Source organism: Tursiops truncatus, chromosome 14, assembly GCF_011762595.2.
Source record: "Tursiops truncatus isolate mTurTru1 chromosome 14, mTurTru1.mat.Y, whole genome shotgun sequence".
Classification (NCBI taxonomy): Eukaryota; Metazoa; Chordata; class Mammalia; order Artiodactyla; family Delphinidae; genus Tursiops; species Tursiops truncatus.
Window position 1 is genome coordinate 42,288,760 of NC_047047.1, and position 25,554 is coordinate 42,314,313.

The window sequence follows — 25,554 nt, forward strand, 5'->3', positions numbered from 1 at the left end:
AGGCTCAGCGGCCATGGCTCACGGGCTCAGCCGCTCTGCGGCATGTGGGATCTTCCCGGACCGGGGCACGAACCCGTGTCCCCTGCATCGGCAGGTGGACTCTCAACCACTGCACCACCAGGGAAGTCCCCTAATAATGTTATTTTTAATTTTAAAAAAGTAGGTGACTGACCTAGCTTCTTTAACAAGCATAGTTTTGCTTTAAAATAACTTCAACTACTATATTAGGACTCTAGTTTCCTTTTTTGTTTGTTTTTAAACACTTCTTTCTCACAAAGATATTTAGCACTGTATCCACAGTCACAATGTACAATATATTTGCTGAAATTACTTAAAGAGCATTTCGACTGGGGAAAAATTTTACGCTGAGGTTTATTATTCTTTTTTGCTGCTTTTGTTTTGGTTTCTAAGCAAGATTTTTCACACAAGATGCTGTATCAGACAAGATGCCATATGTCCTCAAAACTCAGCAGGAACAACTCAAGAGTCTGTAAAACAGATTTAATGATGCTTTTCCATAAACTGACTTCCCTATGATCCTTAAAATATGCACATATTTTAAGAAACCAATAATCAGGCAAATCTAATTAAGATAGATAATTATGACTCACCAAAAAGGTTGGCGAATCACGTTCAGAGATGTATATTCAGATGTTTGCCATGATTTTCATGTTCAATAAATATAATCCTCAGATAATTAAGATACATTACATTAAGCTTTTAGAAAGAACATCATTATTTTGAGCATTTTGCTTTCATTCCATAGAAATATTTTTCCCTTCCATTCTAGATGTTTATGCCTTTGGGAAGAAAACACCTTACAAATGCTGGCTCTGTTTACATGGCATCAGCCCATCAGGATAAAAAAAGTGAAAATTATCCACTTATTTTGTCTAACACCACACATTTATATTTTAAAGCACCAAAAAGATATTTCATGACTTCCAGTTAAAAAAAAAAAAAAAAAAAAAAGGGTAAGTAAAGGAATTCTCCTCCTTCAAAACCATCCAAAAAATTAAATATAGAGGAAACTTCTTTGGAACAAGGACATAGTGACAACTCACAATGAAAACTATGAAGCACACCTCGACCACTGAGGGTAATGTTACTACCAATACCCTCCTCATACATCAGTGGAAGCAGGTTTTCCTGAAAGCTCAAGTCAGACTAGGCCTACAGGTACAGGAGGCCTATCCAATGACTAGGGCAACCAGGTGAAGAGGTACCAACCTCTTGGGGAATTGGGAGGGTTATAGGGAATATATCTGGAGGCAGTAAAGATACAGAACAAGCCACAGAATGTCATGGGAGATAAAGCTAACACAGAAACCTGGGGGTTTTTTGTTTTTGTTTTTTAATCTGCATTTCTGTTACCTCTGACCTCAACTTAGAGGAGGGAGACTTCCAGGGGAAAAGCATCCAGGCCAGGAGATCACGCAGTCTCTTACTTTGGTGGTATTGCCATGAGTCACATCACCTGTGAAAGGCTAAAATCTCAGACAAGACAAACCCAAAGGGCAAAAAAATAGCCCATTTGATGAGAGGACTTTTCAAACAAAAACCAAAACTGAAACTAAAGCTTTTCCCAGTTCACATCCCCCTTGCCCCATAAGCAAAGATGAAGGACATAAAAAGAAAAACAATAAAACAGAGAAAAATTGCAAGCAAACAGTTCCCCGTATCTGCAGAGATATTTTAGATAAAAGAGCTCAAAAAAAGAAACAAGTTTCAAAGAAATAAGATGGCAAAGTCCACATTAAAAAAGGAAAGAGAGAAATGAAAATATTACTGAGATGAAAAACATTAGGAGGAAATATAGATGGAATGAATACAACTAAAATCAGAGTCAAAAACAAGGTGGACAGGAATGGAGTAAGTCACCTTAAAAGGGAGGTGGGGGAAAAACACAACACACGTATAACTGGTGTTCTGGAAGAAGAGAAAGGAATTAATTCAGAAAAATACCCCCAAACATAATGGGCCTCATTGGTGGTCAGGAAGGAACAAATAAACACCTAAATGAAAGACTAGGTTTCATCTATCAGACTGATAAATTTTAAATAATACAAACAGCCATTATTGGTGAGCCTATGGAGCAATGAGTTTCATTTTCTGCTGGTCAAACTCAAATTAGAAATATCCACTCTGGAGCAAGTGGCATTATCTAGTAAAGCTAAAGACAGACACACTCCATGACTCCACACTGCCGCTCCAAAGTATATACCCAGCAACGGTACACATGCTTACATGCACCAGTATACAATTATAGAGATGTTCATGATGACTTTTTTCATAACTGCCAAAAACCAGTAACATCCTTAAGCCCATCAGTAGGAGAATGGATCCACATTTTGTGGACTATGTATGCAGTAGACTACTACACAGCAGGGGTCAGCAAACTTCCTCCGGTAAAGTGCTAGATAGTAAACGTTTTCTACTTTGCGAGCCTATGATCTCTGCTGCAGCTACTCAACTCTGCCACGGAAGCACAAAAGAAGCCATAGACACTACATAAACAAATCAACTGCCGTGTTCCAATTAAACTTTATTTATGGACAGTAAAATCTGCACGTCACAACGGTCACGTCACAAAATATTATTTTTTTTAGATCTTTTTCAATCATCAAAAAATTTTAAAACCATTCTCAGCTTGCAGGTCATAAAAACAGGCAGCTGGCTACACATGGCCTGCAGGTCAGAGCTCAGCAACCCCCGCTACACAGCAAGAAAAATGTAGAAAGCACAACCACCTGCACAAGACTGATGAATCGTCAAACATAAGACTGAGTTTTTTAAAAGTGAGCAAATTCCACATGTAAGTGAGATTGTTAAAAAGTTTTTTTAATTTAAAAAGTGAGCAAGTTCAAAAAGAATATATACTAAGGAAGAAGAATCATGATTATATCAATATAGAAAAAAAGCATTTAACAAATTCCAACACCCATTCTTGACAAAAACTCTGAACCCAGGAACAGAGGGGAACTTCCTTAACTCGATAAAGAACATCTACAAAAAGCCTACAGCCAACTTCATACTGGATCATTTGCCTCTAACATCCAGGACAAGGCAAGAATGTCCTGTCTCACTATTCCTGTTCAACATCATACTGGAAGTCCTAGCTAGTACAATAAGGAAATAAGTAATATACAAATTGGAAAGGAAGAAATAACACTATCTTTGCTCACAGATGACATGACTGTCTATGTAGAAAATGCCAAGGGTTGGGGAGAGTGTGGAGGGGAATACCTCCTGGAACTAACTAATAAGCCAGTATGGCAAGGTTGCATGATACAAGATTAATACATAAAAGTCTACTGCCTTCCTATATACCAGGAATGGATAAATGGAATTTAAAACATAAAAAAAAATGCAATTTACAATAAATGGAGAGATATTCTGTGTTCATAGATTAGAAGACAATATTGTCAAGACATCAATTTTCCCAATCTGATCTAATGGAATCCCAATCAAAATCTCAGAAAACATTTTGTGAATAACAACAAACTGATACTTAAGTTTACGTGAGCAGATAAAGTCCCAGAATAGTCACCACAATGCTGAAGAACAAAGTTTGAGGACTCACACAACCCAATTTGTATAATTACAAAGCTACAGAAATCAACACAGTGCAGAATTAGCAAAAGGACACATACATCAATGAAACAGAACAGAGCTCAGAAATAGACCCACATGCATAGAGGCAACTGATCTTTGACAAAGAAGCAAAGGTAATCCAATAAAAAATAGTGCTTTTAACAAATGGTGCTGTCCATACACAAAAACTGACACTGACCTTACATCCTTCACAAAAATTAGCTCAAAGTGGATCACAGACCTAAATGTAAAACATAAAAGTAAACAACTCCTAGAAGATAACATAAATACTGTACGATTTACTTTCATTCCAGTTTCTCTGTTATGTTACAACGAGAATGTTAAATATTTTAAAGATATAATAGAAGAATATTCTGAAATTAAAAAATAACCGCATCAATGGGCCTCCTCCATCCCAGGAAAAACAATTCTGAAGCATCAACATCAAGACATATTCAGGGAAGGCTTACTGAAAACCTCAGGCAGGAAAAGTCACATTCGTGGGAAGGAAAAAGGTAACTTGGCCTTAGATTTCTCTACAGCAACCTTCAAAAAGAGGGGTGGGGGAATAGACTTATCTCAGTTTGTAAAACAGTTTCTCTCTGTCTACGCTTCATCCATATTCTGCACGGGAAGCTGTGCAGCAGGTTCACAAATGCGGATGATGTTTATATCTGGATGATACAAGTTCTGCTTTTTTCTAATTTTTCTGGGTTGCTTAAATTTTTTTATTATAATTATAGGCCATTTTTACAAAAACAATAAAGTCATTATTCTTGGGGATGGGGAGGAGGTACATCACTTATTGTTTGCAAGTCCAGACTCTAGGCTCAAACTGCTCAAGTTTGAAATCAGATCTGCTACTAAATAAAGTTAACTGTTAACCATGATTAACACATGCCCTTCATTCCTATTTTTTTTTTTATTGTACTCTCTTTAGCTCATCTTAGATACTAGCATTTATTCAGGAGAAGAATATAGGAATTTGGCTAACAAGATGAAAGAAAATTCACCCACTGGGTAATTAGCCTCCAGGTAAAGGTTTTCACCCACGTTGCCACTGATCCTGACAGTCTCTAAGTAGCATGGCAGTCAGTGGAAAATCCTAACCCACCTTAGACATTTATGCAGCCCCTACTATGTGCATATATCGATCTAAACGCTTTACATCCGTTGATTCTCCTACTATTCACAACATCCCTGTGAGGTAGAAATTTTTACCATCTTCCTCCTTTCTCATTCCTATAAATGAGAAAACTAGGCCCAAAGAGGTCATGTAACTTATCAGAGGTCATACAAGTAGCAAGTGGGTAAGACTCAAAAATCCCGTGTGGCCTCAGAGTCCAGCCACATGTTAACATGTTATGTATACACTAACAATGACCTCTTCCCTAGGAAACCGTGCTTATCTGCGTAGCCTCGTCTCAGGAGAATGTTCAACATCACCACGGACCATCAGTCAAGCTGAGTCCCTGACGCCCGTCCAGCCTTACTGGACACCTCTGGTACCACATCCTGCGGCTGACTGTGCAGCCTCTCCACCAAAACTTCAGTTCACTAGTGAGGCTTGCCCTTCCCAAACCAGGCCACATAAATGTGATCAGGCTGCATTTATGAAAAGAGACTATTTTGGGTGGTTCTATTTTCAGTTATTAGACTTTGCTCCCTTCTATGCCTGAGTTAAGGCAAGGGAGAAAAGAAAATCACTTCAACGGCAACTTTTTCACACTTTAAATAAATACTCCTTAATATCCAGTCATTAAAAGTGCATTAGTCTCTTTCCAAGGGGTTCCTAGAGCGCATAATAATAAAATTTCAAGAGGCAGCTCAATCCTGTTTGGCCTAGATCCTAAAGTCTCGGTATTCAGTCAAAAGTCATCTATCTCCCCTCTTCCTCCAACCTCCTAGAAAAGGGCAGTTCCTAGAAGAACTCCTCTTGTTTGCAACCCAGGTAATTTTAGCCTCGGCTCTTGGCAACACAAAGAACCTGCTGCCAATTACAGCCAAGTCTTAACTCTTGGTAAAACAAGATTGTGGATCTCAGTTGCTCCCCTACTGCCTTGCTAGCCAAGCCATTCTGAGCTTCGGTCTACAAGAGGTGGGAATGAAATACAGGTCCATGTGAAATATTGACCTAATACCCTAGGAGCAGGCAACAGAGGCCCAGGACTAAGCAGTGAGCTTGAAACTGCAAAATTTTGGACACACTCAGAGCACATCTAAGTGCTTCTTTCTTACATAAAGTAAGAGTGACCACAGTGAATCATTTGAAAGCTGTCAGCTGATGCAGAAGCGTAGAGCCCGGGAGTGTAGGGTCAGTTGAGAGCTCTTCACCTTTCATTCTCTTTATTCTGTGATGTCATATCCCCTTACACATCATTAGTGACAATTCGCTTGCAATATGAAGTTTACTCGCTTCTAAGTTGCTGCGATTAAAGTGACAAAATAAGGAGCTAAGAGGTGAAGGAAACGGCTCTCCGACTGTCAAGCAAATACGAAAAATAGGTGCACTATTATTTTCCCTCTGGAGGAAGGAAGGGACCTAACATTTATCAACTCCCACTATTATCTGCTGTTTACATTTTATAAATAAGGTGAGACTCTGAGAAATGACATAAGCTGTCCCCTAGGATGCGTAGTTTAAGAAGGACTAGACCCAGAATTTGCAGAGACTGCGTGTGGCTCCAAGTCCACGTCCTGCCCACTATACCAGGATGCTTCCGAGAGAATTTTTGTGAAAATTCGAGCTGTTCACTGAGGGAACTAAGAAATGGATCACAAGTGTAGGTACTCACAAAGGAAGGTTCTTCTTGACATTTACCAGGAAGGACTAGATTTCATACTTTCTTTTGTAATGTACACAAACATATTATCAGAATATACAGATTTTAGAAAAAGATCTTTCATCCTTCAGTGTGAAGAGCACAGAGAATGATGCCTTCCCCCTGCCAAACAGGAACTTGGAAGAGGATCCTCTCTCCCATCATAAGTACTCTCTACCGCAAGGGTAATTTTGGAATGGAATCACTGGTGGGCTTCAACCAGTCAGCCATTCCGTGAACATTTACCAACAGCCCTACTTATGCCAGGCATTGATATACAGAGAAAAAAGATGGTTTCTGCCTTCAAGAAATCTAAATTAGAATTGGGAAGGCAGATGGTAAACAAATTATTATACTGGATAAACACTCTGGGATGTTACCGAAATCCAAAGATGAGGTGTTTGGCACAGAATGGGAAAGACAGAACACCAGCAAAGGCTTCCAGTGTAGCACATGGCCAGGTGTACCTGGCAAGTACTTGGGAGCAAGTGGCCAGTTATGACCAGAGTAACTTAGGGTGTGAAGGTCCTGGAGGGGGTAAGAGCAATTCGGATATGAGGTCTAAGAGCTAAGCTGGGTTCAGATTCTGTTAGGATCTCCTATACCATTTACAAAAGGAGACTGAGTTTTATCCAGAGGCATAGAGACGCCACTGTCAGCTTGGTAGCAGAGAATTAACATGGTCTGATAGAGATTTTTGGAAGATCACTCTGAAACAGAGGACAGTTTGGAATGGGAGATATTAGAGATGAGAACATCCAGGGAGGTGGTCTACTACCAGAAGTCCCAGTGATGAGAGGCTGAGCTAAGGGAGTGACAGTGGGGACAGGGGACACAGAGAAGGAATATTGAGAAGAATAAATAAATTTGACAGTCTAGGATGGTGGGCAAGGAAGAGACTGGATAACACCCAATATTCCAACTAGGACAACTGCGATACCTTCACTGGAAGAAGAGAGGTTGGTGAAAATGAGAAGGAAGGCAATAATACTGGTTTTAGATGCTTTTCTTTAATTTTTTAAACCTGCGGTTGCTTTATTTCTAACATTCCTACCGCTGTAGCACCAATAAACAAGACTTCACTATTTACAATGAAAGTGATAACATCCACAGGATATTTTAAAAAGAATAAACAAATAAATGGCTTGGCCCATTTTCCCCAGAATAAGGAAATGCACCAGCCAAGAATAAGAAATAAGGAAATGAATACATGAGTAAGATAACACATTTCTACAAGTGTAAATAAAGAACACGGCCAACAAAAGCATGAATCCCAGCTCCGCGGATTATTTCCCCCAGCCAAACATCATACACTCCTTCCCCAAAGGAGTTTGCAATCTGAGTACATGTTGCCTTCCACTCCCTTCCCCAACGGGCACACTTCGATTTATCATTATGAATGTTGACAAAAGAAACTCTACCTAGAATTTGTGGTTCCTCAAAAATTTGGAAGTACCAAGGAAGAGCAGTAATCGCTTACTCAAGTGCCCTCAGGGGCAGTCGGATGATAGAAATGGATAAAGCAGCCTGGATGTCATGTAACAAGGGGTGGTGAGGACTACAACGAATGGAAACATGTCTTCCCCCTTGGGTGGGTTTAAAACAAAGTTGAAAATTCCTTGACACTTAGCCCATGGAGAGGAGGGGTCTATGACTTTTCTCTCTACATCTTGGTGGGCTGGAGACTCAACCAATAGAGTACAAGGAAAGCGGCACCTTATGACCTCTGAGGATAGGTCCTAAAAGGCCAGGTGGCTCTTGCCTTGTTCTGCTGGAACACCTGCTCTTGGATCACTGTGCCGCCACGTAGCAAGCCCGACTATCCTGAGGCTGCCAAGTCACAGAAGACACACAGGAAGACCACATGGAAAGAATGGGAGATGCATACAGACTTGGGGATACCCAAGGAGCCCCAAGTCATCCCAGCCCAAGTACAAGATATGTGAATAAGGACACCTCCAGATGACTTCGGCTCCCCGAAGTCTCCCCAGCTGAAGACCCAGACACAGTGGAATAAAAGCAAACCATCCCCACTATGTATGCCTTGTCCAAATATCTGACTCACAGACTCCATGAGCATGATGAAAGGGCTACGTGCAATTCTAGAACACTAGGTGCTGAGAGGGTTTGCAATAGAAAACTAGAAATAGAAAACTAGAATAGAATACTAGAGCAATAGAAAACTAGAGCAATAGAAATACTAGAACACCTCCACTAAAGAGGCAGCCACTACTTCGTCCCGCTGACACAGCACCAGTGTCAGAAGACCCTCTCTGAAGTCAGAAACCTAGATTTGTACATGACTTTTCCAATTGGCAGAAGAATGTGTGGGCCAAGTAAAACATGATTGTCACTGGATTTGGTCCTAAGACCATTAGTTTGCAACGCCTCATGTAGTATGTAGATTCTATGGAGGCAAAGGGATGTGCGCTTGGTGATGGCCACTTTCAAAGAGCACAGTCAGTGGTTCAGACCACCTTACTATCGCCACCCCGCACCACACTAGCTTTTGTTGCTGCTTTTCCTTAGATGACATTAGGCAAGAGTCAGCTCTAGATAAGTCTGAGAAACTCCCCCCAAAATTCCTGAAGAACACTCTAGGATTTGCTTTAGTTTTAAATCTCCAATGGATTTTAAGGTCCACATTCTAACACCAAAAGCCATGGTGATAACATTCAAAGTCAAGGGCCAGTAAGTATGGAAGTCACAAATATGAGTTCAAGCACCAGGCCTGGAATCCATGGTCTGTAAAGCAGAGCAGGAACTCAGTTGGGGAATAAAAGGTGAGCACATAGTCTAGTACATAATAGTAGCTCAATAAAAGATAAGTGTATAAATGAATGGATGGATAAACAACCATTTCAATAGATGATTTGTCTAATCTTCCTTTAAACTGTATTTTGGCATCTCCACAAAGACAAAACCACAACCTAAATTCGCTTAGGTCTTAAAACTAATGTAAATTGTTAAGTCTCTAAAACAGAAATGACAAATTCTCCCAAGTTTCTATCTCTGCTGGAGACTGACCAGTACAGCTAGTTCATTGTAATCCACTATAGAATAAAACCTTTGCCAAAAATGAAAGTATTAAACAGACGAACAAAAAAGGCCACTCTCATTTAAACTACGAAGTAGGAAGTTTTGCATACAAGTCAACATTTACTTCTGGAAGAAAAACAAACAGACTCCTATTTGCATCTCTAATTTTTACCAAATAGCACCCATGCCTAAATTAATCTTTTTGTAAGTGACTAGGGTTTTGTTTGTCTGTTGTTTTCATTCTCTTTATAAGGAGCAGAGAAAAGAAGGCACATGAGACTCCACAAGAATGTTTACTTTCAAATAGGTTGCCTTCAACAAATTAGCATTCTATTTACCTTCTGTGAAATCACTGCACCACAGCCATCTGTAGAGGAAGCTATGATATAAATGATCATATCAAGACTGAGTATATGAAAGACGACTTGAATATGAACTCCGAGAGCAAATTCAAATCTGCCACCATTCTGTGATCTGCTCAGAGAAGGATGGCTCAGAATGGGCAGACATTGACACCACGGCCGAAGGATTCCTTCCATTCCTTTCCTTTCTGCCTGAGTTTGGCCCCAGGCCTGCACACACAGGAAGCCCTTGAGACAGGTGAAGAATGCCTGCTGTCTCCTGTCCACACTACAAACGGGCATTTCTGAGATTCCATACAGGGTACAGCAGGAAATTCTGGTTTCTTTGGTATTTATGAGAAAATGCTGAAGACCACGACGTGCCAAGAGTTTACAAGGAGATGGGAGGACACATCCTTACCACCAGCTCTCCTGATAATATCCCCTCCTCCCCCACCTCCGTTTTATCACATGTACCGGGTGACCCTGGAGGAGGAGAATGAGGTGGAAGCTTGAAATTATTATCCTGAAGCGTATAAAGTCACTCTGAAAGCTTCTCTGAGTCAAGCTGGGTTCAAGACATTGCTTGACCCCATGGCAAGTGGCTCATGACGGGCCCAATAAATTCTGAGTTTCCAGTCATCACACCGGGCTCTTCTTGATTTATATGAACCCAGGATTCCACAAGTCATGACTACAGGGAAGCAAAGGATCCTGTGTTGCTGTAACATGTACCGCTGTTTCAAAATGCTCCGCTGCAGTGAAGCTGCATCTTCAGTGAGTTAACGATATTGGTGTTGGTACAGGTAAGGTCTATGTTTGGGAGAAAGCATGCGCGTGTAAGAGAGAGCAGAGACCTAGAACAAAGCTTCATTTTATAGATAAAATGAGCCATTTATCTTTTCTTTCTGAGCTAATATCATGTAGTATCCTGAATACCACTAAAAGCTGGCTTTTAAATAAATAAATCTTCCGATCAGAACTCAGAATTGAGGCAGACGGGCAACTAAACGACCCCAAAACTCAAATTCAACCCACTGATGTAACAATAAAGATCATATTTATCTAATTAAGCTAATAAAACGTAAATTCTGCCCACATAGTTCCATAGTAAAGAAAGGAAAAAGGGGAGATTCACACTGAAGAAAGCTGTGTGTTGATGGATTCAAGGATAACCATTAAGCTAAATTTCTCTAGAAAAGTTTGTCACTTCTATGAAAACCATTCAAAATGATCAGTACCTTAGCAGCTCTAAGCAGAGGTTAACAAAAGCTTGGTTTCCTTTAAAGAATTTATCTTTTGTTTGCTCTCCAGTCCCAGACGGCATCACAAAATAAAGAACAGATGGTGGAGACTAAAGGAGGAGACCCTGAAGGTGAAAGTTTTCAAAGATGCACGAATTTAAACGTCTACCTCTGAAAAAGACAATCCCCACGCCTATGAATTAAGCTGATTGTGTGTTTTCACAACATGCCTATCATCACAGCTGAGGCCAAGTACACATCCTTGGTGACAAGAAGAATCAAGAAATGGTGTTATCTGGGACCATCTATTCACTGGTCCAGAAACCCAGCTCATGTATCCAAATGTTTGCTTCTTCTGGCGTCTCTGGGTTAGACCAGGGGTTTTCAAACTTTGTAAAAAGTCACCTTTGTGGCAGTAGAAGCTTAAACAGAAGTGTGAACAAACCAGTTAAATGCAGAGCTGCCCCAGCTGAAGGGTGCCTGTGGTGGTCTGAAGGGTGCCTGTGGTGGTCTGAAGGGGGTGGCAGAGCCTGGCCTGTGCCCCGCACCCACCCTCCTCTAGGGCTCAGTGGAGCACCGTTTGAAAAACCATCTGAGACTTAATCTACAGCATCATGGGCTAAAATGAGACCAAAACACTGAAGCAGGAAAACATCAGAATGAATGAAATGTAAAGGACAAACTAGGTTAATTTTTCTACATTAGACCAACCCAAAGGTCAACAGGTTCCAACATTATTTTTCTCACTTTAGTGTTTTGACAGAATTAATTTACTGATTTCCACTTGGCAGTATATGCCCGCCTTCTGGGCAACTAAGCCATGTTTTCCCCAAAACCTTATAACATCTTTATTACTGACCCAAAAGATATTAGTCAGAAGAGGGGTTTTCTTAACTGATGACCCTCGTTGTAAAACTCTCCCACTAAAGAACAGTAATTCACCATAGTCTTTGCTAGAAAAATAAAATAATTGGAGAATTAAATGATAGTATAAATCTGGGCACATAAAGCCCTGAAACCCAGATCACTGTAAAAATTCTTAGTTCAGGAACCCTTAAGAAAAGGAACAAACCATTAAAATTAAACTGAGTTATAAAATCCTACAAGGGGTTTTTTCTTTTTAAATGCTAAGGAACTACCTTCCCTAGTCCACTTAGTTTAACCACAAGGTCTAAACAATTGAAAACATTTTACCTTCCTCCCCATATGAGAAATTAATGTCGCTATTAGGAAACACTCTTGGAAAGCATTTAGTATCCTATGTAATCTAGCCTCTACCCACTTTGCAAAATCATCTGCCACGACCTAACAAAGATATCCAGCACAGACCTACTCACATCCTCATGGCTCCTCAATACTGTCTGCTCATTTCCATCTCATGCCATCTCTCCCAGACATCCTCACCCCTGCTGCCAACGAATCCAAATCCAACTCCTCCCGAGACTCAACCTGACAACAGGGCTCCCTTGAACGGCCATCTCCCAGGCCCACAAAGGCCCAGAGCACCAATAGCTCATTCCATCCCTTTGGCTGTTAACTGTACACCTTCTCTGTTACCCACCTCCTCCCACGGATACAGCGGACCGTGAACTAGTATGAAGGGCCTGTGGCTCACTTTTCTGCTCTACCTTATAGAGGGTATCCCCAGGCTGCACCCCCATGGGACGCACAAACACTTGTCGAATAAATACGTATGTTTATACATTATTCTCAATAGTCACTCATCTACATGAGACAGTACAGACATTTATACGAAGCAAGTGAAACGCAAGCAGAATTTTGTTTTCTACTACCACCTACACCCTTGAGTCTTTTACCAGCTTATGCTTCTCCCAACTATCATTTATGTTTGTTTTACTATGCTGTTTATCTCAGGACACACTCTGATTAGCCTTGGTCGTAATAAATCTCTAACATCCCCGACGTTGTTTAGAATGCGTGGCTGCCTGATGAGTCAAGGCAAAGATTTACAAGGAAATTGTGCCTTCCCTTCGGTTAATGGTGCTGTACCCTCCCAGTTTCACTGAAGAGCCTCACTCCAAAGTCGTTCAAGCTCAAGCTATAAAGTTATAGGATTAAAGGGCCAAAGAACGGAGAGAATGGCTCTTCATCTGCCCCAAGGTTCCTGGAAAAGATGACCAAAATCTGGTTGGATGGGACATAACAAAAGTGCACGAACAGCCTGGTGACACTGCCTTACTCTCTACCGAACTTGAGTTGATAAGCCATACTCTCCCATTCGGTACAAAGGTGGCAAAGCGACTTGAGAACATCTAGCCTGCAATGGAGTAGAAAGTAAAATCCTTCGCTCTGAGTTTCCAGAGCACTGTCCCACTAAGACGGGGGAAAATAAGAAACCAGATGCACGTTTCACACGTGGCCAGCCCATCCGTAGCCTGCCATCTGAGACCTGCCCAAACAGAAGAAATCACACTTCAGGACTCCACGAATCCCAAGTCACCTCCGCTCTAGCCTCTTTAGCTCCCCTGTCACCCATGAGGTGTTCAATCATCACTGTGGCTACGTCAAAGGGGACTGGGTCTACTTGGACATCGCTAGGTGAACTGCTGCAACCCCGACAAGTTCCCGAGAAAGCACAGTGGTGCAGGGAAGCATTCAGCGCCATGGTTCTCAGGTCGTACCATGCACAGTGAACCCTCCACCTGAGCCCAGAATCCCTCCCGGATAACATCCTCACTGGTCTGTTAGGAGCTCAGGCCCAGCTGCACAAACTCTGGAGGAAGGCAGGTGGGGTGGCAAGCAGGGAGAGGAGCCCCCAGTCCAAGCTGATCAGACCTCCAGGCTGTCCTTGTGAGAGGAGGGGCAAGAAGCTGGAAATGGTACGTGGGTTGTGGTTCCTGGTTTCCATCGGTTCGTCCAGACCCTGCCTAAGTGTAATGAACACTGCGGGTTCTATGTTTATCAACACGCCAAGCTGTGTGGAACTAGATTTTCTCTGATGTCTGGGATAAAAATTAAGTCCCAAAACATGCTGGACACACAGAAACGCACTTTGCATTGTGTTGTGGAATCTGAACCCTGGGCTGTATGTTATTACTCAAAAAAAGTTTATTAGAGATATAGAGCTGTATCAGCACAACGTGAGGGAGAAAAACTGCCCTTTAGTAAATATATATTTGCTTCTAAATATTCAAACGATGTTTTAGGAAATGATGGTGTTAATAGATGATTATTTAACAGTCCATACCTAACAAAAGTAAAAAGTTGGCAATTCCACATTTATTCTCAGGTTTTATATACCTGTGAAATCCAAATTCTGAGACTACTGACTTAGAAAAACTCTATTCCAAGCCCCTTACTTGAGGGATAAATTTATTTTGCCTGCAGAAGTGGGTGGTGTGCTAAAGGTCACACAGCAAAGTATGACCTCGAAAGTGGCAGAGCCAATTCTGTACCCGAATCTCCAGCTGGGCAAGTGTGCCATGATGCCCTTTATGAAGTTAGGGCAACACACTGTAACTCCATGAAACAAATGTGATTATTTTTTAACTGTTTTGAAATACGTGTTAAATAAATACCACTTTTACTCACAATTAAAACAGAATTTGGCTAAAGGATGTTTATAAAATTGTTTCATTGTTTTAAAGCTATAAATGAAGCTTAGATGCCATATGCCGACTTAAGGATGGGTATCTACATATTACTTCAACATATGGGTGAAATTCCACAGATACCTACAAACGTAAAAATAACTAGCTATGCCTTGTGAATAGGTGTAATAGTACTAGCCTAGCTTTCTTTTTTCAATGAATGCCTGTTGTACACATGGCTGTATAGAACTCTGGCAAGAACAACGTTTCCATCAAAGACAGATTCAAGTGCTAGGCCAATAAAATCCGAAGTGGGCAATTCTGAGATTGCAACAGGAAAAAGGCAAATAAATTAAGGGTGAAAACCATGTGGCATATAGTTTGAAAGTAAGAAGGACTAAGTATTGGCCTTCATTTAAGAGCTCAAGGGATACTGTAAAAATAAGCAATTTTCAAGCCTGTTCTTCCACAGATTTTGAAAAGCTTGGTTCCTAACTGTTTCTCATGAAAGTCACTATACTGAGGGGCTATTCATGGCAAACCACCTGGATAATGTTTATTTCTAGACCCCTAACTGATCATAACTGTAAAGGTACTCTCTTCCGAAGTACTCTCATATGTACAATAAGCAGCTAAACTCAGCCAGTTCTCCCCCGACGGCTCCATAACCAGGGCGATTCTGGTTGGGCCCTGTAACAATGAGGCAGCTGGCCCTAGCAGTCGACATAAGACAGGTGCCCATTGGCAACAAGGGGCACTACCAAATAGACCCTTTGAAATTCTTTATGGCATCCCCCTTACACAGCCCCTGTCTGCTATTTTCACTCTCTCTCCTCCTTCCCGTAAGCTGACTCTCACCTCCCTTTCCTGTGAGTCACATGGAATCCATCATCGGCAGATATGACTAAATGACTTGTCTTTCAGGGTCTTATTACTCTGTTTAGGTGAACGGGTGAACTGGCGCTTGCTGTCCAGGAAAATCGAAAAGATGCTGAATTCATGAGCACGGTTAATTTGAATTCTCAAGAGTGGTTCAAACAGAGCAGGCTGCTTGGAACAGAAATTTGCAACTCAGATATTCTGACCTTTTAAATGCCATCAAAAGTGTAACGTAAGTGTACTTTACTTCTGCCTATAGTAGCATAAATCAGAATAACGGGCTTAATTAGTTTTGTTTGCAGTAAGCTGAGTTATTAAAAAAACACAACTCCTTGAGAGCAGTTGGTGTTGCCATCTGGCACATCCCCTTGCTCCTGGTCTTTCCTTCTGTTTCTTGTGCTCCAGAAGCTGACACTTCTCCAGACAGAACCTTTTGGCTATGAAGACAAGCGGATGGGTGAGAATGCGACTAAGGTCAACCGATCGTCACAAGGCTGGTTATCTGGAGGAGTGTGGTCTTGGGGTGGGGAGAGTCCGTGTGGGAGGAAGAAGGGCAGGAGGGCTGTTGGCCTCTCAGGCCAAGAGCAGGAATACTCCTTCCACCAAGAGTGCATCTCAAGACTTGATCATCCAGCTGTGAACAAGTGGACCCCGTCTAACCGAATGAGAGACTCCCAGGCAACAGATCCCAGCTCCCCTCCTGCACCTCCAGCTCTTCTCTGGAACCTCTCTAAGCCCGAGTCTACTGACATGCACCCTGTCTCACTCATCATTGCAGGTCGCTGGTTTTCTGGAATTTCCAACAGGAATGGGGCAAGACCGGGTCCCTATTCCATTTAGGGTCTTTACTGTTAACATTACCCCTACATCAAGTGCCTTGAAAGTCTGGAAGATTAAATGTCTTCTGTATAAAAATGACACCTTGCCCTGGGAGTCAGCAGGACTCTAGTCCTCTACTAACTGGCAATTGGCCTTGGGTAATTCACTGAACATCTCTGGAAGTCAATGTTCTCAATCAGAAAATGGGAAGGTTGAAGTGCATAAAATGTAGAGGACTTTACAGCTCCAAGTGTTATGATTGAAAGTGCCCTGATTTCTTAGCGTTAAAATAGACATTCTCGGGCTTCCCTGGTGGCGCAGTGGTTGAGAGTCCACCTGCCGATGCAGGGGACGCGGGTTCGTGCCCCGGTCCGGGAAGATCCCACATGCCGCAGAGCGGCTGGGCCCGTGAGCCATGGCCGCTGAGCCTGCGTGTCCGGAGCCTGTGCTCCGCAACGGGAGAGGCTACAGCAGTGAGAGGCCCGCGTACCGCAAAAAAAAAAAAAATAATAAAATAAAATAAAAAAATAGACATTCTCAATTAACCAAATAAAATAAATATATACATACTCATGTATCTATGCCCCCCAATGCACCCAAATGCAATTCATGCTTTTTAACCTTTTTGAAACAACTAGCAATTAAGGACACTCAGGAAGCTGTAGCTGCACACCATCCAGATCAGGGGTTGCCCCTGAAAGCCAAAAGACCCCTCAATAATTGGAAGAAAGATGAGAAGACCTTTCAGAAGACCTTTCTTTATCATCAAGAAGGAATGTACCTGACTAGAAAAACCAACTCACTCAGGAAGCATCAGAGACTGCCTTTGAAGTTCTGATCATCAAAAGGTAACCAGAACATTCTATCCCTCAACCATAGCAGTAGGCAAAAATGGGGCTATAAATATTTTGTCTGCAAGATTTTTAAATGTAAGGATCCACTTTGCTTTATATAGCTGAAATTGAAATGAAGGCATTCAATGTCTTCAAGGCATTTAATAATTGATGAAATATGCGTACAAGAACACTCAGTACGTGAGAGAGAAGCAAGTAACTGAAATACAGATTTAGAGCAATCACCCAACCCAGCCTTTCTCCATAACATATCCTGTCTCATAGAAAAGCCCACAGAAGGACTAAATAACTAAGGATCTGAAGAAGGAAAAAACTAAAATATCATTCCCGAAGTTTTCCTTTATCTGTGATTGAATATGTGCCTAATTTCAATCCAGGGCCAAGACCAAATCCCAAGACTTTTTGTACCCTTCCATAACGATTCAAGTACAGTAGCTCTATAATACATTTAACTCTTTGTTACACGAAAACTGTAAAGGACCCAACTGTGTGTGAATAACCCAGTCATTGTCTTATCTTAAGGACAAACTAGTATTGCCTTTATAAAGATGATAAAGCAAGCTACTGTTCCTCTGCCATTTTGTCATTTCTAAACACCTCTTCTGCTTCTCTGCTGCTGAAGAATCCCTGGTCTCAGAAAGAGGAGCCACTCTTTCTATTGGAAACTCTTGAATGACACTCTAAAGAGAAGGCAGTTTATGTCAGGAACAGCAGTAACTTGATTAGAGACGTATAAACTAGAGCTGAGATTTCATGTCTGTATTCGCAAGTGCCCCATGGCCTACTCTCGATGCTGAATCTGTAATTTCCTAGAACCCTTGAAAATCAGCCCATTTCAGAAAATGAAACTATTCTTAATATCTCCCAGAATCAAATTCAAAAATAAGTATTTTTCTTCAAATGTACACAAAGCTTACCAGAAACAGTATGCATTAAAGTAGTATTAAGGCCAACCTGATTGTTCCAAAGTACCCAAGAAGCAAAAATAACTGAGCTGTTACACAGGTTCCCCAGTGCACCGGAAGGAGAGCATTCCTATGAAACCTTTCGTAAGCCGAAATGGGATAAAGTGAAGCAGCAATTACCTTAGGACACATCTGGCTAACAGATGCACAAAGGAAATGGAGATAAAGCACAGATGCTCATAGACAGTTTAAAGCTACGGTGGCCTGAAGCTAAGTGTGGTTCCCGGGGAAGGAACTTGGCAGTGCCACTCTCCCTGCTCGGGGGATCCACTGCCTCTACAGGGGTTCACTGCAAAACAAATGCTGAACGCTATTTTTTGCTTTTCACCTTTTTCATAAAATTGAAAATCCGCTTTAGATTTCTTTCAGTTAGTGAAAACAGGTACAAAGGTAGGTCCTTGGTAAAGCAAACTTTTGTAAAGCAGGGGACACCTGTATTACAGAAATACTTCAATTATCTGAAATACAGTCAAGACCCAGAAAACAAGCAAAAACTTTTTCAGCCCAAAAAACCGATAGATGCATGACACATGTACCGTGCGCAAAAGCTCATGCACTTTACTCACAGAAGGATACTTCAAGGTCACTTACTCTTATTTTCAACACAGTCCTAATCAGTGTGATTATCCATTTTCCCAAGGGAAATGGATAATCACATTAGATTATCCATTAGAAAGAGCAGAGCAGAAATCAGAAACGATGAGGATATGATGTTAAAGCCAGGCCGGGTGAGGGCAGCAAGGAATATTGCGGAAGCATGCTGGTACTAGAAGTGACTGAAAATCTATTAAAAGTAGATACTGGGAAAAAAAAAAAAAAAAAGCCACCTGGGGCCATTTAATGTAGGGACTCACAGTTCTATCTAGCTTCAGAGTTTCTCAACATCAGAAGCGGCTAAAATGAGAAATTTTAGAGCCTAGGTCCATAAAGTGCAGCACACTGGCCCAATGGTGCTATGCAAGTAAAACTTTTTTTTCAAGCTTTTTGCAAAGTTTGGCTTCACATTCTTATTTCTGAGCAGCGGAGCTTGACTACACTGATGCCTCCAGAATAAGGTATCATTACTATGAGTAAACCTAGAGGCTTAGAGCAAATCACCGCTTCTGTACTCACTTGACACTTGTGAAAATGCGTTATCTGACGAAATGGAATACTCACCCTAATTCTGTTCTAAGTTAGGTTTTTTCTGAATTATTTCAGTTGAAAAGATAAAGGCATTACTAACTCAATGGTATTTTTTCTATTATGTGTATCTTCTGAAAACCTGCAATGGATCCCCAAATGCAAATGTTTAATTGATTTCAACTGGGTCTAAAGGGCTCAACCATAATTAGGGGAATGGGATTCCTCCGGCTTCACAGCATCAACGGGCTTATGTGACTGAATTCCAAGGCACTTGAAGATTTGTTTGCTAAATAGAATCAACTGAATAGTTGGCATTGTTCACATGCAATATTAAAGTTACTGAAATATATATACACACACACAGCATATAGATAATAGAGATAATCTCCTTAGAAGATTAACATTGTCCCCTAGATTTAAAGAATGTTTATAGCTTTGTGCTATTATTGCTAGTGCAGTTGAAAGCCTTACATTCTACTAGAAATTACCTTTCTAAGCCATCTGGGTTTTCCAATAATAGTTCACCTCTTAGATATTTTGCAATATCTCAAACTACATTTTCAACATTAAGCATTCTATGTCATTAAATCAAAATGTATTCTTATGATGAATGCAACATGCTTTGCACAAACAGGTATAGTACAATCGATTGATTTTTCCAAAACGTCTTAAAATTGATGTCCTATCAAAGTGAATATAAGGCTACCAAATTACCATACTGAAGCTTGAAGACCAAAAACTACTATCTAGTTCTTTAACCATCTACGTGTCAGCTCACACAACAGAAAATACACTCAGAGGACCTCAGTTAAAATCAGTTCTGTAGCATTTCCATAACTGTTAACTGCTGACATTTTTCTCCCAAGAGACATTCAATTTCTATTGTCCAAATTCATTCATAAGTGATGGTCTGACTTTCTCTAAGCAAAATAAAAGATTTATGAGAGCAATCACTCATGCCGTAGTGCACCACTACTTAATTCACAGACAGCCTTGCTTCAGAGAAACTCTGCTGGGCTCTTCCACACATAGGTTATCTCACCCCTAGCAGACAAGGCCATTTTTGTGTTATCAGCGTCTTTCGTTTACTCATTAACAGAGAATAACAAGCCGTCTTAAAACTCAAGGTAAAACCTATAAACTGGGAGATTTGAAATGCAGGTTCTCTTGTGGGAAATATTCGTTAGGATTGCAGGTGCCGCGTCATCTACATTCACCAAAAACATCCACTGGAAATAGGTTACAAACTCCTGTGCTTCTTTGTCCAGCGGGATGTGAAGGCTTGAAAAGGTCGTCTTAAATGACTCATATGCCAGAGTTTCCCCGAATTAACCAAATAATCCCACCCACCAAAAACTCAAATTTTCAACCCATACCCCTGAAGAAGTACATTATCAGATAGCCTTGGTCTGGGGTTGAGAGGGGTGACGTTTTCCAGTACCTGCTGGCGTCAGTCCTTCTCAGTCCTGGAGTTCAGCAAAGGAAAGGAAGAACTTTCTTCTTCGGAGGAAGCTTGGGTGTTTGAGAGCTTCACTCACACCAGCCCATCTTATCCAACAACCACGCACCTCGGCCAATGGTTTCCACCTGGTCTGCTCATTAGAATCACCTGAAGGGCTCTTTTTACAACGGGCCCAGGCCCAGTACCAGACCAATTCAATGTGCATCTGAGTGTGGGATCCAGGCACCAGTGTTTTTTCAAAGTCAGCCCAGTGATTTTAGCCTGCAGCCAAGCTGAAAAACGCTGCTCTAGAGCAGTGATCTTGAATCAGAGTCCGTTTTGCCCACTCCCTACCCCAGGAACATTTGGTAGCATCTGGAGACATTTTTAATTGTCACAACTGGGGGTTGCTTATGGGTAGAGCCCGGGATGCTGCTACGCCTCCCAAAACGCACAAGACAGCCCCTCACAACTTTCACCTGCTTTTTGTTAATGCAGAAACATTCAAGGGCTCATCCAAAACACTCACCTCTCACGCCAACCCCACACAGAAGGATGCTGTAAATGACTCAGCAAATTTGCAGTTTGGGATTTACCTTGCTGCTGGTTCCTATCTGTTTATAAGACAATAATTCAACCCAAGTGTGTGGGGATTTAAAAATATGAAAAAGCATGTCTCACTATCCATATCAAAAATTAATTTGTAACAGCAGGATAAATACAAGCTACCAGGGCCCAAGTTTATAGGCTGATGATCCGTAAACACCTCATCGTGCCTCTTCATTTTCCAATTAATTATTGAAATAAAAATGCAATGCAAATGGACTACAAATACACTTTGGTGAGGATATCCACTGTCAGAAGATGTCACTTAAGAAGGAGAAAACCCGAAGTAAACACAAGAATTAAACTACAGTGTCATTCTAAACAATGCATCTATGTTACATCAAATTTTTAACTGAATAAAATTGTTAAATTTAAAAAAACCATTTGCCTGACCATGAAATTTATCTGAACCCAGGCAATAAGATTCAACGATTAACGCCATCACTATCTAGAGACAGACCTTACTTTACACAAAGAATTGCTTAAAAATTGCACCTAACATCCCTTCTTATAAGTTAAATCACACATTAAATTAGAGAAGTTCTTTATTTAAGTAAGCCTTTTTGTAAGGAGAAGAACCGTTTTGTAAGTGAACCAGCTGCCCTTAAGTAATCTTTATTTTGGTTCAAGATAAAAAGTTTCCTCAAAATAGTGCACATTTACTTCTCATGCTCATTAAAAAGTAATCAAGAAGTGGAAAAGTCATTAACTTTACCTTCCTGTTAACACATTACCCCCTGAAGACAAGTTTCATGGCCGATGACACATCTTGTGATGGTAACACAACCAAAATATCTTTTTAAATGACTTTCATCTCTTGTGAGAACTGCACAGCCGAGGCTGCCCACAGCAATCAGGGCAGCATCTCCTGGAAAGAGTGAGGGAAGGGTGCCATCACCAAAGTAAAAGCCCCAGCCAGCCCGGTGGCTTCAACACAACAGGTGAATTGGCTTCTCCCAGCTTTCACCTCCCAGCACGTAACAGAGAAAGCAACAGCATCCGATCTTTCCCATTCTTTCTAGTTCCATCTGTGCTTAAAACATTGGACGTATTAGAAGCCAAGCTTCAGGAGTCAATTTTCAGCACTAGGAGAAAACGATGAGGGTGAAATGGAATCCAACAGGTAAATCCCCAACTACAATATTGAAAATTTACCCCTTCGTGTCACTGCTAAAATTGGCGGCCTCCAGCACTGCTCAGAGCTGACTGCACATAGCCTCCGGAGCAGCTTTCAAATAAAGTGAAAAACCCCAGATATTTTGGATGCAGAAACCCCACTTCATAAAACCAATCGTTTTAGTTCTAACTCGGCCACAGCTGACATAAAAAAAAGACCCTCACAATTCTTTTAAGTTTTTTTTTTCCCTCTCTTGAGTTTCAAGTGGTTTCATAACAAAGATGCAGAAAAGTAAACCTCTTCCAAACGGTTTAGAGCTGCCTCAGCCAATGCAGTGGATGTTGCACTTTGGAAACCAAAGGAGTGTCCAAACACATCTGTACATTTAAAGGGGAATATTTAAACAACCAGAAAGATGACTCGCCATGTAAAAAGGCATGCTACTCAAGCACTGACATATATCCACTACCAAACGTAAAATAGATGGCTAGTGGGAAGCAGCCGCATAGCACAGGGAGATCAGCTCGGTGCTTTGTGACCACCTAGAGGGGTGGGATAGGGAGGGTGGGAGGGATACGCAAGAGGGAGGGGATATGGGGATATATGTATAGCTGATTCACTTTGTTATACAGCAGAAACTGACATACCATTGTAAAGCAATTATACTCCAATAAAGATATTTAAGAAAAGGGAAAGAAATCATCTGATGCATTTCAGATGCAAAGGAAAGTCACAGAGTCATGCTAAGGCCCCCAACACAATGGAGAACATCCTCAAGGAAAAGTAAGGCATATTTACAGGTATTCAGGCAACCCAGCGTCAAGTCTGTTTAAGGACACCCTAGTTCTTTTTTAATGTTATTGTTTTTCATAATAAATACTCATTTCTTTCTGCACATAAGCTGTTAGCTGGACTCAAAAACCTTTGGTCACCTGCTCCAAGAGAGCCCTTGTAGGAAACTGCACACAAGCAGGAAAATGTTCAAGATAGAGAAATCTTAGATTGGTTCTATTTTTATCTTCAATGCCCACAAATCTCACCCTGACTACTCAGGGTTCCACGGAATTATCGTTCCTCTCCTTCCCCTGCCCCCTCCCCCCCAATATTCTCCAGGCCACCTGGTAACTGCATAAAATAGAACAAATGGAGGGGGAGACACACACATCATGATTTGGGGGCAAACGTGTGTTCCTCTCCCCAACCCGCCTCCGCACTAGCGCCTGCAGTTTCTAACATGGCCGCAAAGCCTTGCATCATTCATAACTCTCTACCCAGTGGCCCCAGCAAAGCGGTTCCCCAGCACGTACTGACCCACCGTTCATGCCACTGTAGACATTCCGGTGATGGGGTGACAGATCCTCTTGCGCCTGCCTTCGGAGGGTGCCCTCCCTGCTGCCACCGCCGCTGCCGCCGCCGCCGCCGCCGCCTCCGCCACCGCCGCCACCGCCACCGCCGCCTCCGCCCACGTGTTTGTGATCGGGGCTCCCCCCGTAATGCTGTTTGAGGTGCTCCGGGCTGGTGCCCCGGGCTCTGGGTAGCTGCTCCAGGCTCCCGCCGACGGCGTGTTTCTGAAGATGCTCAGGGCTCCCTCCGCTGTGCCTGGCGTGCTCGGGGCTGCCCCCGGGCCTGTGCTTCTGTAAGTGCTCCGGGCTCCCGCTCAGCACGTGCTTGGGCAGCGTTTCGGGGCTGCTCCCCGCGTGCGGGTGCCTTTGCTGTTCGGGGCTGCCCTTGCACAAGGGTTTGTGGTGCTCGGGGCTGGGTCCTTTGAGGGCTTTGGGGTGATCTGGGGTCGCGGAGGCCCTGGGCTTCTGCAGATGCTCAGGGCTGGCGCTCCTGTGCTTGGAGTGCTCCGGGCTGCCCTCGGCCCGGGGCTTCTGCAGGTGCTCCGGGCTGCCGCCGCTCGCGTGATGCTTGTGGTCCGGGCTGTCGGTGCTGCCTGCGCTGGAAGTGCTGCTGCCGTCGCCCACGTCCCGCACGTAGGGCGCCGTGGTGGCGGCAAGCTGGCAGAGGCTGGCCTGGCTGTCGATGGAGCAGCGGCTGCCCGCGCAGCCCGCGCCCTTCTCCTCGTCCAGCAGCACGCAGAGCTCCTTGAGCTCCATGTTCTCCTTCACCACCTCCTCCTGCTTCACCTCCAGCTCCTTCAGCTTCTGCAGGTATAAGGCCACTTCCTTGTGCATCACCCCCGCCGTGTAGCGGCCCAGTCTCTGCCACTCCCGGGACACCCTCTTGCCCTTCTGCCGGTCGTCATCCAGGAAACAGCAGAGGTCCCTCAGTTCCTGGTTGTCCTCCTGGAGTTTCTGGTTAATATCCTGAAAAGAGACATACAGCCATTCAAGCCAGGTATGTGTGGGAGGCGACACCAGGCTCAGACTTCTGGGAGCCAGGGAGCCTGGAAGGGGTGAATTCTCTGTGATGATAGGGGAGGGAGGGAGAAGGTGAGAGGAAGCTACAGATGTGTAGCTGTCCAAAAAAATAACAATAATGGGTATTGATTCTGCTCCCTGCCCCATGCTTTACTTGCATTATCTCATCTACTTCTCACCAAACCCTCAGGGGATATTATGGTTCTTTTACAGACGGGGAAACGGGACCTCGCAAAGCTTCACTTGTCCAAGGTCATCCAGTCAGTCTTTAGGGAGCAGCCAGTTCATTAACAGGAAATCAGTAGGCTCCCTGCCCCACCTTCAAGGAAGAAAGATGGCTGCTTGTGATCTGCGAAAGGCTTAACAAGCTCTGAGGCAACAGGCCTTTCGTCAGCGCAAACGACAAACACTGCCTAGGTGTTCAGGCCACGACCCGGAGAAGCAGCCCCAACCCCTGCATGAGCGAGCAGCAAACTGTCCTCTGGTGGCGTTTCAGTCCTGCCCATCCAACCCTACTTGCCATCCTCCCTGCACGGCTCCCAGGCAGCTCACCTGGAACTCAGGTTCTTGTGTGATATTCAAACTCCCCCCTCCCCCCAAATCGCACCTCTCAGCAAATGCCACCTCCACCCATCCTGTCGCCCTTTATAAGAACCTGTGGTTATGCCTGGCACCTCCTTCTCCCTCACCTCCCAGTTCCGAGCCAAACACGTCTCCTGAACTCTACCTCCGAAATTTACCTCGTCACTCCCATGCTTCAAACCCTTAAAAGGGTCTCACTGCCCTTAGGATAA

General features: G+C 42.7%; 1 protein-coding gene across 6 annotated transcripts in view; it reads right to left on the reverse strand.

The window, feature by feature from the left end:
• Nucleotides 1-25,554, reverse strand: part of CCDC85A (coiled-coil domain containing 85A) — a 202,797-nt gene that overhangs the window by 168,312 nt on the left and 8,931 nt on the right. For all 6 annotated transcript variants that reach the window (XM_033838540.2, XM_033838542.2, XM_033838541.2 and 3 more), the window contains exon 2: nucleotides 23,713-24,706. In XM_033838540.2, the coding sequence (XP_033694431.1) occupies nucleotides 23,713-24,706 (994 nt within the window). The remainder of the gene's footprint in view (nucleotides 1-23,712; nucleotides 24,707-25,554) is intronic.